Source organism: Lissotriton helveticus, chromosome 2_1, assembly GCF_964261635.1.
Source record: "Lissotriton helveticus chromosome 2_1, aLisHel1.1, whole genome shotgun sequence".
NCBI classification, from domain to species: Eukaryota; Metazoa; Chordata; class Amphibia; order Caudata; family Salamandridae; genus Lissotriton; species Lissotriton helveticus.
In genome coordinates, this window is record NC_136059.1 from 1025095809 (window position 1) to 1025110280 (window position 14472).

A 14472-nucleotide genomic window follows, 5' to 3' on the forward strand; every position below is an offset into this window, starting at 1 on the left:
GTAACGAGTTGCAAAATCACACTTCTTCACCACAGTAAATTAAAGATTTGACAAAAAACTGGAGCATATGATACATGTCTACGATTGTACATCCAGACTAACCATATTCATACTTACCAGTATGCTGTGCAAGTTCATTAAGTTTACAACCTCACACACAGTTTTTATTCTGTCAATAAGTTTTGCAAAATAGTGGACCATTTCTTCTTTCTTTATGATCTTTGCGTATCGAGGGAAGGTTGGTGGAAGCAACCTCTGGTTCACAAGAGGCTCAAAACCCATCATTATTGGATGATCTAAATTAAAAACATAAAACAAACTTTCTATAATGGATATTGTCTAAAATTATGTTTTAATTTAAATATAAATTTCCATTAATAAGTAATATTCAACTTCAAGAGCATGACGACATTCCTCTCCAAGTATGTTGTTGATTAAGTGACTTTATAGAGGACACAGTATCTTTACTTAACAGCTCTAAAAGAGGTAGGATCTTGATGAAGTCATACCTAAAAGGTGGTAAGCTGGAAACAAAGTTGCTAAACACCCAGTTCCTACAAGAACAATTGAAATCAGAAAGAAGCTATGGATGCTCATGGATATGTTAGACACATTCCACACAAAAGAATTTAGGCACTTGTTTCTCAGAGAAGGACAAATGTCTGGTAAATTTCTGGCAAAGCTACTAAAGAAAGAACCTCGACCTCAACTCCCTCACATGGATGAAAGTGGTCACAAAGGAGAACGTGGCAATGATGCACACACAGGAGGCCTTTGAAATAATTAGTTATGAATACTTCCCACTCCGAACACCACAACAATTCAGGGACTGAGGCAACGCAGGCTCCCTAAATTATCAAAAGAGCAGCATGTTGCTCTAGGGAAGAACACTACTTGGTCATTAGAAAGACTTCTGGAGATGATGATGTAACAGCAATTTTTCTTTTAATGTTGGAGAAAGCCATGACGAAAGACAGATTGCTGTACCCCTTTTTGTGATTGGGCTATGAGAATTATTTTGCATGGTTCGGCCTTCATCTTCATGAGGACTCTCGGGAGGAGCGGTATGGGAGGAAAGGCGTAAGCAAAGATTCCGGACCATGCCATCGGAAATGCATTCCCCCATGACCCCAGATGATGATGCCAGCTTGCGAAGAACTGGTACAAAAGGGGGTGGTGGTGGACGGAGCATCTGAACCAATCAAACACTCACACCCAGTCAACAGATCTGGGTTTAATCCATCACCGTGCGAAGAACTGGCATTCCCGGTTCTGGGGGGTTGCACAGAGGTTGAGATCTGGTTTGCCCCACTGAGAGAAGATGTTGTTTTTCTAGTTCAGCTCCCACATGTGGCAAGAGGTCCTGAGCATACTGTGAGTGTACACTATCGTGTTCTCCTTTCCTGGAACATGTTCTGCTCATAAATGCAGTCCATGGTGGATGGATCATTCCCAGATGCTCTGCACCTCCTGGGATAGCAGATGAGTTCTTGTCCCTCCCTGCTTGTTGCTGTGGTGCATCATGGTTGTACTGTCCGTTTGGATGGTTACTGTGCAGTTTCTTATTCATGGAAGGAAAGCTTGTAAAGCTAGGTGCACCACTTTGAGCTCGAGGAGACTGATATGATAATGGAGATTAAACATTTTACACCTGCTGCTGACCGGCAGATCTTGAAGGCATGTTCCCCACCCGTCCAGTGAGGCATCGGTGGTGACAACTAGCGGAGAAGCTGGCCTTTGAAAAGAAAGGACGACTGACATTCGCATGACGCCTCCACCAAGATGGGGCTTTGACCATGAAGTGAGTGACCTTCATGAGGTTGTCGAAAGACCCCGTAGCCTGAATCCTCTGTCTGTTGAATTCCTCCTGGAGCCGATGCAGTCATAGACGGCAGAAAGGAACCAGAAGGATGCATGAGGACATCATTCCTAGGAGGGACTTATAGAGGCGAACAGAAAGAGACCCTTTTCTTTGTATAACATTTGCTAATCACATTAACTTTGATTGCCTCTCCAACATGGGTTACGCTCTGCAGAGTGTAGTGTTGAGCGTTGCTCCAAGAACTTTTTGCTTCTTGATGGGTCGAGAACTGACTTTTCCGGATTCAGAGTGAGGCCCAGCTTCCTGAATAGGGTTGTGCAGGCAGCTGTCGACTTCTATGAAGCGTGTTTGGAAGGTGCCTTGACTAACTGATCGTAGAAATAGGGGAACACCTGTTGCTTATTTTTCCTCAAGTAGTCTGACACAAGAGTCAGACACTTTGTGAATATTCGAGGGGCAGACTATAGGCCGAAAGGAAGAACCCTAAACTGTTAATGGCTGCTGGCTACTTTGAATCTTAGGAATTTTCTGTTTGACGGGTGGATGGGGATGCGAAAATACACACCCTCGAGGTCGAGGGTTGACATATAATCTCCTTTGTTTAGGAGTAGCAGAATATCCTGCAATGTTAACATGTGGAACAACTTTTTAGGTTTCGACCTGGCGAAAAGCTGCGCCGCGCAGCTTTTCGGCGCAAGTCTAAATCTTTTGAGTTACACTGTGTGCTTTAGTTCAGCCTCTCTCTTCCATTGGCTAGCTCCATAAATGGAGGCAAGCCATTGGAAGAGAGAACTGTCCGTCATTTCCCGAGGCGATTGGTGGGCGTTCCCGACGATTCTTTCCCTCTCTGCAACGTCATGAAGACGTGGGCGTGGACTTTTTTGTTTTTTTTTACACCGGTTTGTGTTCATTGTTGTCTTGTTCCCTGTCCCGCTGGCTGTTTTCTGACCACCCTCTCTCCCGCTGTCCGTGTGCCTGCCTGCCCCCCCTCCCGCTGTCCGTGTAGCCGCCCGCCCCCCCTCCCGCTGTCCGTGTGCCCGCCCGCCCCCCCTCCCGCTGTCCGTGTTCCTGCCCGCCCCCCTCCCGCTATCCGTGTGCCTGCGTGATATTATTCCCGGTTGCCTGCATGACTGAAGGACAATGACTGTTTCTATAGGAAGATGAGAGAATAGCGGAAAACGAACTCTTTAAGAATGAAAGAGAAATGAGAATCTAAAATCACTAATGCGGTCTTGCTTCACGAGCGGCTTTTATCACCTGTGTTAGGCACGTGGCCGAGGGTGCGTGTCCCTCGCACTCTGTGAGCGTTAAAGTACCTGTGAGAAAGAATGTCACTTATGCCACTGTGTGCACAGAGAATGCATCACTCTAGAGCGGGGCCGGCGCCAGTCTCTGAGCCGTCTGAGCCCTGCCAGTGATAAAGTGCTTTGCATAACTGTTGTATCATTTCTGTCGCTTTGTGTGTACAGAGTGCATCATTCTAATGGGGGTCGGCTCCAGTCTCTTGGCCGTGTGAACACTACTTGTGATAAAGGGCTTTGCACAACTGCCTGATAAGCAACCTCGCGTGCAGAGGTAGGGTAGCCGCTACGACAACTTCAAACTCCAATCAGTAGCAACGTTGTTTGTCCAAAATCACTCACTGCGTCTGGTGTATGAGCTGAGACCCAACCCTCTCCCTCCAGAGCAAGGAATAAACGCGTGGGGGTGTAGGGGTGTGTGTAGGTCAAAGGGGGGCGTTCCGTGTCTGTGCGGTACACTTGGCCTCCTCGTGGGGTGAACCTGAGCGCGTGAATGTAATATTATCGGCCTCGAACGGATGAAACGCAGAGTAGACTGCGCAGGACATGCACCAGTGAGAGTGGTGGTGACACCCAGCTCCCCGGAAGGGCTGCATTACCCCCACGACGTCATCTGTTCCATGCTGTGCAGGAACTGGGAAACAACATACTACAGGAGCCCAACCATAGGATGTCAGGGTGTGATTGTGAAAGGGGGCGGAGTCACGAGGCGGCGTCATGAAAAGCAGAGTCTCACAGTCCACGTTTACAATTTTTTTTAAAATAATTGGCGTCACGAAGAAACATGAGAGTAAATTATAAATATTTAATTGGCCACAAAGAGGCTGCATTTTAAACTCTCCTGGGCCTGAGGTCCCGGCTGCGGTGATTTCTGAGTGCGCAGCAATTTTGAGGGGATAAAAACAACAGTAAGATATCTTTGGTCATTAATGCCCTTGCTGGAGGGATCTGTGTTTTGGTTAGTCAGAGTTTTGACTTTTAAAGTAGTGTAGCAGGTTAATGTACCTGCTGCAAAGCAAGAGGCGTAAGATGCAGATCACAGATTTGATGTTATGGGGATAGGTAGGCGGGTCACTGATCGTGACACTGACCCTCTGGTTACTTCCGGTTCATAAGTTGCAGTGCTTCCAAGATAGCTCAGTGAGCTACGAACCAGCATCAAGGAGCTGCATGAAAGTTGCAACGCTTGGGTTTAAAACCATATTGTTTTTCTCAATCTGTCATTTTTCACAGGCTGCTAAAAGGCGTTCCTTTGGTAGTAATAAAGACTCATCCTTACCACTGTGTCACGTTGTAAATCCCACTTTGTGTTGCTCCCGAACTTGCACTCTTACCTATAATGCCTGCGCGTAGCAGTTGCATGTCCTCCTGGCTTGTAGGCAATATATGGCGTAACCCTCATTGACTCATGTAACACATAGTGTACATTGTTGTACACATTTGTATGATATATTGTCTTAGTAAAATGTATGCGTGGTGTAAACCGCTCTGACATCCAACATGGGGATGATACCTCTCCAGCAGTCAGCGGGGTTGAGGCTGGAACTCACTCACCGTGTGACCTCCAGCGCCGGCTGCACGTGCTGCCCGGTGCTTTGGTGCAGAGCCCGAGTCCCTCTCCTTACCGGAGCGTTTGGGGGCGTGGCCTTCGCGGTCGGGCCCCCGTGAGGGCCACACTCCCCAGGTTTAGGAGCGCCGTGCGTCTGTACACATACAGATACGGGTCACATTTCCTATGATGATTAAAGATCGAATAACCATGTTTTCAGAAGTGTCTTGAAGGAGATGGGGTCTTAGCAGGAGCGAATGGGCGAGGGTGGCTGATGCCAGGGTCTGGGAGTCAGGAGAGGGAAGGAGCGGCCGCCACATCTGGCTGCACGGATCCCTGTGGGGTATAGCAGACATCATAGCTCAGTCACTGGACCTGAGCCTGGGTACCGGATATAAGGATGCAGTTTATTTTTAAGATCGCGCGTTCCCCTTCCGTGCAGTGATTTAAAGACCAAACACATACGTTTGAAGAGCGCACACTTTTTTTTTAATGGGAAACCAATGAAGGGAGCGTGATAAAGGTTCAGATGGGATCGTGGAGGAAGATTACAGACGGGGCGCGCTGCTGTATTCTGTATATCACCTGAAGTATAGAAAAGGCCTTCACCGTGACTATAAAGTCTCTAACATATTTCCATTTCAGTAATAGAATCGCTATTAACATTTCACATTTTGCTACAGCTGGCATTGCATAAGAGATTTTGTTTTTTCTCCATGTTGCGTTTCTACAGCTTTTCTCATGGAACATGTGACTTTAGTATAGTGCATACATGAAGTCTCTAGGTGTGAGTGTGCTGAGGTTGCACATGGGTGTTATATGATGAAGAGGTATTGAATGCTCTGAAACGAGGCTGAAGGCCGTGCACGTTTCTCACATTAACTGTCAGCGGGTCAAAAGGTGTGTGTATATGCACACCCAGTCCTTAGCATCTCTGCATGTCATAAGGATGCAGACTACGTGCACATCCAGTCCTTGGCCTCTCTGCGGGTCATAAGGTGTGCAGACTACGTGAACATCCAGTCCTTGGCCTCTCTGCAGAGTGCACAGAATGATGGTCACGTGTGTCAGCTCTAATTGTGGGGATGAGTGAGATGATGGAGTTCAGAAAGGTCTCACTCTTGAGGGGCCCCGCGCACTCTTTCACTCTTGAAGGACCTCAACAGCCACTGTCCCTTCTGTCTCCCTCTTGTAGGAGCCCCCAATCCATTTCTCTCACTCTTGAGGGAGCCCACCGTTCCTTCTTTCACAGTCTTGAGGGAGTCCCCCTCCTCTCTCTCATTCGCCCGTCCCCCCCACTATTGAGGGAGCCTTAGTGGGTCTCTCTCTCTCTCTCTCCCAACACATAAATAAAAATGTTGTCATTTACAATGCCAATAGCTTTAACTTTTTCAAAGGCGAAACCGTTGCATTGTAAATGCTTGTTGATATGGGTGTTGAGGCTTCTCAGGTCTAGAATTCGTCACCACTCCTTCAACTTCTTGCGGACCAAGAAGAAACTTGAATAGAGTCCCTTTCCCGGATGTGAAGTTGCGAGACTTTCTTTCACCCCTGTTTGAGCATGGTTTTGACCTCCAACTTAAGAAAGCGTAGATGTTTCAGAATGGAGGTTGGAAGCGTGATTGTTGGGGGTGGGGGGGGGGGGGGGGGGGAGTCTGTATGAACTCTAACGTATGGCCGAACTGATCAAGATTTAAGACCCATTCGGCCGCCATTAAATCTCGCCAGCGTCAAATATAGAGGCATATTCTTCCTCCTAGGTCAAAAAGGGAGAAAGGGGGAGTAGCTGGATCCTGTAAGCCATCATTGACGTCGGCCAGTGTCCTTTCCCTGACATCCTGCTCTGCCTCTTGTGCAGGCCTATTGTAGGCTGTTTGTTATGGTTGCCGTTGTGAGTACTGGGGACAAAACTGGTGGGATGCAGATGAACATGAGGGGTGACAATATTGTTTTTAACCCCTGGTGTAGGAGGGAAGTCCTTGTACCCTATCATCTCGAAAGGGCAATTTCCAATACTGAAGTGTACCCAATGACTTAGCTGTGTCCGTGTCTGTTTAAATGGCCTGTAGGGCTTTGTCAACACGCTTTCCGAAAAGTGCTTCACCATCGAAGGGTAGATCCAAAATCTTCTTTTGGACCTCCGGTCTAAAAGACATAGCTTTGAGCCAGTCCTGTCTCCTTAACACAGCAGCTCCTCTAAGTTGTCTGAATGCAGTAGTGGCAATACCCATGGCACAATCTAACACCTCCGATGATGCACGCTCACCTTTCTGTAAAACTTTTTTGGCCTCTGCTTTGATGTGCTCCGGGAGCTGGTCCAGAGAAGGGGTATTATTGGACCACATTTGCTGATCATATCGCACAAGAACCGCAAGGGAATTTGCCACCCTTACAGTAAGCGCTGACATGGAGGAAAAGTGCTCACCAATATCATCAAGGCATCTACCGTCTTTGTCCAGAGGTGCCAAGTTTGGCGCTGAGGGTTTTTTAGATCTGTGCTGGTCTGCTTGTGTGATAACTGAATATTACTTTGGGTGACCACTGAGACATGCTTTCTCTGTAACTAAGAAAGCTCTTTAACAATGTTTAAAATATCTTTAGATTTATTGCTTTTTATTTATTTATTGCTATTGCTAGAGGGCATGGGCAGGCAAACATCTTTGCTGCTCTTTCTAGCAGGTTATGGAATCCCCCCATGTCTTCTGGTGAGTAATCCACTGGGTTTTGCGACGGGGATGATGGTGTAGGTAAAAGATAATCATCCCACTCCATGTGGGGGTTGTGGAGCTCCCTATCTCTGTCATCATCTGAAGTTGTTAGGTCCTGAAGAAGAGCTATTTGAGAAGAATGCCTCACCGACATAGGCAGTAACAATGGTCTATGCTGTGGAGTAGATGGCTGCCCAGATGGAGATTTTACAAGTGAGGAAGCTTGTGCAATAGTAAATTAAGTTGGTGGAAAACATTTTATATAATCTGAGAGCATGAAGTGCAGGTCTGTAAGGCAGACACACAATTTCCTCTTGGGATTAGTGATGATATTGATCTTGAGGGGCATAATATCCTTGCTCCACTTATTCACCCTCATCGTAGTTGTCTTCCTGGCACTTGATGTGCAGCTCGGATGGGCTGTGTGCCACCCCAAAGGGCTCATCCGAATCTTTTTCATCCAAGAGATGGGCTGGTGACATCTTGCTTGGAGAGGTATGTGCAGCAGTTAACTGCTTTATTTTTTCCTGTTTTTGCAGTTGTTCTCTCATCAAAAGGGTCGTTGTCAATGTAGTCGCCGAGAATTTGCAGAAACGACGTCGAGAGGGCAGTGTGTTCTGTCCACTGTAGCGACGAGGTCAGAGTCAGCGTTGACAGTCTAGGCATGTGAGCCGTTAACGAGGATGTCGTTGTTGAGAAAGACACTGCTATATTTCAAGTGGAGACGGTGCCGTAGACTCCACCATGTATGTCTTTGCCAGAGCCGACAACGAGATTTTCTTTGACGTTCTGCCAGTAAATGGTGCTGATGACGGTGTCTTGAAGGAGTGAGAGACTTTAGGAGATAGTGTAAGCAGCTCAGACCTAGTTATTTCAGGTCTTTTTGAGGCGACAGTTGTTTTTTCTCCTTTCGCTGACAGAAGCGTCACACTCCTGAGGAGATTTTGAAGGACTTTGACCTCAGTAAGACCCATGAGTGGTCTTTTTCAAGCTTATTTAGGCTGCTCCAAAGAAAAGTGAGAATGAGATGATCTTTCCCTCTTCTGTGATTTTCTTGAGGAGGTTGAAGAGCGTTCACTGTCGTCATCAGACATGGGCTCCTTCCTGGTCCTAAGTTTTTGGAGCACTATCAGCAGCTGTTCCTCACAGTCCTGCAGTCTTCATAGAAAAAGTATGCCATATCTGATATTCTTTGGCCTTATCTGCTGAATAAAGGCAATATATACAGTCCTGATGAGGGTCACCTGAATGAAGCCTTTTCTTTCCACAAGTAGAATAGCCCCTGAAAGACTCTTCTTTTCTTTATCTGACATGATGAAGCCAGAGTTGAAGTAAAAAAATACAGAAAAATTGGTTTTAAGGATAATCTGTATATCTCTGAGGAAATTCAGAAGGTTTGGAATTGTTAAGGATAGTGAAGAACAGGTATAACTGAGCAGAGCTAAGTGGAGACTCGCTAGCATGACGATCAGAGGGACTCAAGCTTCTCACTGGAGTGTTCTAGAGGGCAAGGAAATATGATTGGTTGAAATCTGTTTAGTCCCTTTTTTTAAATTACTAAGATATGTTACAAACCCGAAAGACATAGGGGCTTCCTAGTCTTCGCTTAACATTATATTGCTAAGGTACCGTGGGACTCGCATCTCAATAACGGGGAATTATTCAAGCATGTGGATCTATAAAAGTTCCAATACTTTACTCAACAGTCAGCATCAGTCTCAGTCTTCCACGCCGCACTCGCATCACATCACATCACATCACACCTTAAGGAGCTCCACTCGTCACCCCTTACACAAACTAGCACAATTCAAACTCCTTGCCCTCAATTTCAAGGCACTACACAGTACAGGCCAAGCACATTGCAACAATCGCATCTGCTTTCAGAAACCTTCCAGACTCCTCCAGACTCCTAATGCACACATCCCATGGTTATGGAAAACAAGGTCCGGCAGTCGATCCTTCTACTACATCGCACCAGACTTTCAAGTAGTCCCACTAGGCCCTTGGTTTGGCTACATTCACAAATGCTCAGCGTCAGACACCTTACCTGCTCAGTGTCAGATACCCTACAGGGTGATAATGCACTCAGAAAATCTGCGTAACAAACCATACCAAAACTGAAAATCAAGTACATCTCTTTTGAACTTGACACTCAAGTATTGAGGCAGACAGGTCTAAGCTTTCTCCAGGAGATGGTGAGGGGTAGACACTCAGGACCTCTTAACATCAATTAATAAAACATGGCCAAGTTAGTGTTTTGATTTAAAAAAGAAAAAGTAATTTAATCATGTATACATGTTACACATGATAATACAAAGGCACACAATTATACCTGGGGATATGTAGGGAACCAACCAGCATTGTGTTTGAGCTTCTCCCCACAGCTTACTAGTAGTACTGCAAGACTAAAGCAAAGCTGTTGCAAGGATTGTGGTGTACAATCCGTATTCACACTCCCAGGACTATAATTACAACAATAATGTAGGCAAATTAAAGCTGCCTTTATGCTATTTATTTCAACTGCCAAGGTCTGTAACAGTTATTGAAGTCAAAACAAGTTTGGTTGCACACTGTATGGTTACTTCTTAAAGCTCCACTTCCCAATCTGTGATGCTAGCAGAGGCTGGGGAGCAGCTCCCACTAGTGTGGGTGCTCGCGCAGTCTGACTTTGGCCCAGCCGTGATGATTCCAACACTACCCCCTCAGCACTGCAGTTGCGCGAATGTGCATGCTTGTGATTCACAAGAGGAAGAGCAATGTGGGCACATCCTAGCAGGAGGCACCCTAATTTGTGCTAGACTTAGTGTTTAATTTCTTAATTGCTGAATTTTCCTCAGATACAAAAGGTCAAGACCACCACCCAAACACATTAAAAGCCTGCCCAGAGTCACAGTGGTGATCTTTGCTGGGGGTTGGAAGTAGAACCACAGATTACAGTTTTGATTTTCATCAGCGCCTAGATATCACTGTTTTTTTAATGTTTTTTCTGTCAAATGAAATTTGCTTCCCTCCTCTCGTCTGGCTCAGTCTTTCATCTGACGCCATGGCACCTTAGCAGCCTACACTCCAGCTTGAACTCCCTTCATATCCGTTCCAGTGAGCGCAGGGAAGGCCTGTAAGGACATATAGTGACCCGACTGAATTCTCAAAGCCTCCACATGAGAGTGGAAATTGGCAAACATGGGCAGCTTAAACCTGGCACCTTAAGAGCGGAGGACAACCTGCACAACAGTAATTCCACAGCTGCTAACAAAGCATTTTCAGAGTTTGCAAATTAGACCACACCCTGTCGGTAATCATACAATTTCGGAAAGCCTTCAAAATTAAAATTGACACAGTGGTTTTGCATCTCAACTTGTTCAGAATTGATCAGAAAAAAACAACTGTAAGTGTAATGGTCATGGACAAAACTTTGGATGAGCCTGCTGTAGGGGAAATCTAGGTGCAGTTGCTCTTTGTGCAGTGCTCTGGAGGCCAGGGCTGAAGCTGTGGAGGGCAGTCCCACCGTAACTTAAATATTTTAGACCTGCCGAAACGAGCAGAGGGTTAGAACATGGTGTCCTTGCTTGAAAGTTGGCGTCAGGAAAAGATTGCAGCAGAGGCCGTGTCCTCACAATTAATTATTGAAAGAGCTCACAGGGTTCCTGCAGCCCCTTCGACCCCCGGCGTGTTTTTGGTGGGAACAAATGTATTATGCTACCATGACAGAGATGTGATCTTACTATCCAGTAGCAGGAATGGTTCACTGTTGATAGAGAACCAAGGAGACTTCATTTTCAATGACTAGATAGTTGCGATTCAGAACAAGTGGCACTCATTCTTGGAGGGTGAAGCAGAGGTTTCGGCAACTTGATCTGAAATATAAGCTCATCTTCCCAGCAAACCGGAAAGGTATGGTGGATGACCAGATAATGTTTTTGACTGAACTTAGTGAGGCTTGGGGTTGGATGATACAGGGGGCCCAGGACAATTGTGAACAGTTACTTTACCCGAAATCTAGGGAGTCAGGAAAGACTGAGAAGGAAATACAACAGACACCCATGCACTAGTATACCGCAACAAAAAATTTGGATCTGACCATCAGAGATCTGAGGAGGACGAAGAAGATCTTGATGATACTGACAGCCCAATAGAAACTCCAATGACACTGGACATTGCCACATCTCGAGATAACCCAATGCAATGCATAGTGGAAGCGTAGGTGGTTTTGGGTGCACAATGTACTGCAATTGAATAGTTGATCATATATTTATGCTGAAGGGTACTTCTGTAATTGATATGGGTCTATGAAAGTTCAACTGCAGAAAGGAGGTGGTTGTTGAAATTATAAGCACAATCTGGGTGGGCTGCAAGATGGCACAATAACAGAGGTGCCCACACCGCACCCATATTTGGGCGTGTTAAACCTGGTACCATTGGCGTGAGTCTCCCTTCCATTTTTTCAATTTCCAATCTTTCCTAAGATTCAAAGTAGCAAGCAGCCATTGCTGTTGTCTCCTCTGTTTTTATATGTTTTTCGCTGGTTTAGATGCTTTGGGCACTGTGCCACTGCTAGTCAGTGCCACAGTGCAAGTGCTCCCTATTGTAAATTGTTGCAATGAATTAGTGACTCCATGATTGGCTTATTTGATCTACCTGCCAGACACTAGTGCAGTGCACCATGTGTGCCCAGGGCCTGTAGAACAAATGCTGCTAGTGGGCTTGCGGCACATATTGTGCCACCCACAGAAGTAGCTTATAAAGTGCGTCTCATGCCTGCCATTGCAGAGCCTGTGTGCAGTCTAGTACTGTCATGTCGACTTGGTAAGTGCACCCACTTACCAGTCCCTAAAACCTTCCCTTTTCTACATGTTAGTCACCCCTAAGGTAGGCCCTAGGGCAGGGTTCATTGTATGACAAAGGTAGGACATGCCCTGATGTGTGTAGCATGTCCTCATAGTGAATTACAGCGAATTTCAGTTTTTTACTATTGCAAGGCTACCTGTCCCCATAGTCCAGAATGGGCAGTTTGATTATAACATCTTATAATCCTAACTGACCCAGGGAACATGGTAGAAAAAAGAATTTAGTATGCCTGAACTCAGAATGATAACACACAACTTTTAGTGAAGTTGGTTTTAACATTCTGTGTTTGAAAATACCACTTTTAGAAAGTAGGTATTTTCTTGCCTAACCATCCAGCCAGGTTGAATATTGCATGTTTGGTTTGTGAGTGGCTGGTGTGGCTCCAGGAGGCAGGGTCAGTCAGCACTAGGCTGAATAGACCTATCTGCATTGGGAGTGGTGGGAGGAGTAACACCTGGGCCTGAATAGGGCTGTGCATGCCTTCCACAATGCTGGCTCCACCTCCTGTGGTGCGTCTGATGACCCTGGCGCACACTGACAAAGGAAGAAGTTGTGCACTGGCAGAATGCACCCAGAACTGGTTTGGACTAGGTACAAGCACTCTCTGCCTTCAGAGACAAAGGATTTGTGTGTATAAAAAGGGGGACTCAGACCCCAGAACTTTAGATCACTTCTGGACGTCAAGACGGACCTTTTGCCAAGGAGAAGAACCAGAGAATCTGCAGGAGTTTTTGACTTCCCCTGTGCCAGTGTGTTGCTTTCTGGGGTTGGCCTGCAGTGATTTCTTTATTGCCAAGGAAAGAAGGAAGACTTTTATTTGCAACTTTTATCATCTTGAAGAAGAATCTCCAAGGGCTTGAACTGTGCTTGCCTCCTGCTGAAGTCTCAGGGATACAAGACTTCACCACCAGCTCCCCCTGGAATTTCCATGCTGGGAATTCTGTCTTCAGAAGCCTGCGTGTTGTTGGGAGCTGGAAGCGCGACTCAACGAGAAGAAGCGTGTCGTATCCGCAGCTGTTGCCCTTGAATCATCGGGGAAGCGTATTGCCACTGCAAGGGTTGCCGTCACATCACTGGAGAAGCGTATCTCCGTCGCAGCTGTGTGTCGTTGCATCACTGGAAAAGCGTGTCGAACCGCAAGGGTCGCAGTCGAATCACTGGAGAAGCGTGTCACAGGGCCTGTTGCAGCACCAAAGTTAAAGAGTCGCCGCACGGCTGCCGGGCGGGCACGCATCGTCTTCATGTTGTCGCATCGCATTAAGGGCGCAATCTTGCCGCATCGCAACCAGGACGCACCACGAGATCGACGCATCACCTCCTCTCCGGTAAGGAACAGACGCATCGCCTACTTTGCGCAAGGACTGAGGAATAGAGGCATTGCCTCTCCCGAAGCAAGGAACCGACGCATCATCCTCCCTGCAAACCTTTTGTTTATCTTGCGTGACGCATCCAAAGGTACTTTGTAGGGCATGTGTCGCATTTACCATCTAAAGTGAACTGAGTTATTTCTACCATCTTAAATTCATTTTCTTATACTGTATTGTGGATTTTTGTCTTGTGTTAAGTCTATATAAAGAATACCTATTTTTATAAAAACCTGTGTTGTGTCCATCTGTAGTGTTTTCACTGTATTACTGTATGTGTTCACAAATGCTTTACACACTGCCTCCGAGATAAGCCTTCCTGCTCGTGCCAAGCTAACACAGGGTTGAGCAGGGGTTATTTGGGAGTGTAGCCCCCTTACCCGGACTAGAAGCAAGGGTCCCTATTCGGGCAAAGGTGCAAGCCAATGTCAACTAGAGATCCCCAGTTCTAACAGGGCGGTTGAAAGCTTGTGAAGTTGTGAGCCATGTTGTATCCATTTATCTTACAAAGATCTGTGACCAGGAGGTTTCAGCTATTTCTTTTTTTCTGATTGTTAATGATGGGGGTTGAGTGAGTCGTTACTGAGAGCTGGGGAGAACCTGTTGGGGATGTTGATGCCCTACTCTGTCCTTGAAAGAAAAGGGGGGGGGGGGGGGGTCACCTATCTTGTGGACCTTGGCAGTAGCAAACACCCCAAAAGGGTGATACATGTCAATCGCCTGAAACCCTATTACGACAGAGCTGACATGACCCTGCTCATGGTCACAGATGAGGGACAGGAAAACGAGAGTGAGCCTCGCCGGGATTCCTCTCCAGCAATTCCCAAGATGGGTGTGTGGGTGGAGTGGTCTTTTCAGACACCCTCTGTCAGGAATTGAGGAA

At 46.4% G+C, this 14472-nt stretch overlaps 1 protein-coding gene across 4 annotated transcripts in view; it reads right to left on the minus strand.

The window, feature by feature from the left end:
- Nucleotides 1–14472, minus strand: part of NAA35 (N-alpha-acetyltransferase 35, NatC auxiliary subunit) — a 423189-nt gene that overhangs the window by 198480 nt on the left and 210237 nt on the right. For all 4 annotated transcript variants that reach the window (XM_078675799.1, XM_078675796.1, XM_078675797.1 and 1 more), the window contains exon 12: nt 118–296. In XM_078675799.1, coding sequence (XP_078531925.1) covers nt 118–296 — 179 coding nt within the window. The remainder of the gene's footprint in view (nt 1–117; nt 297–14472) is intronic.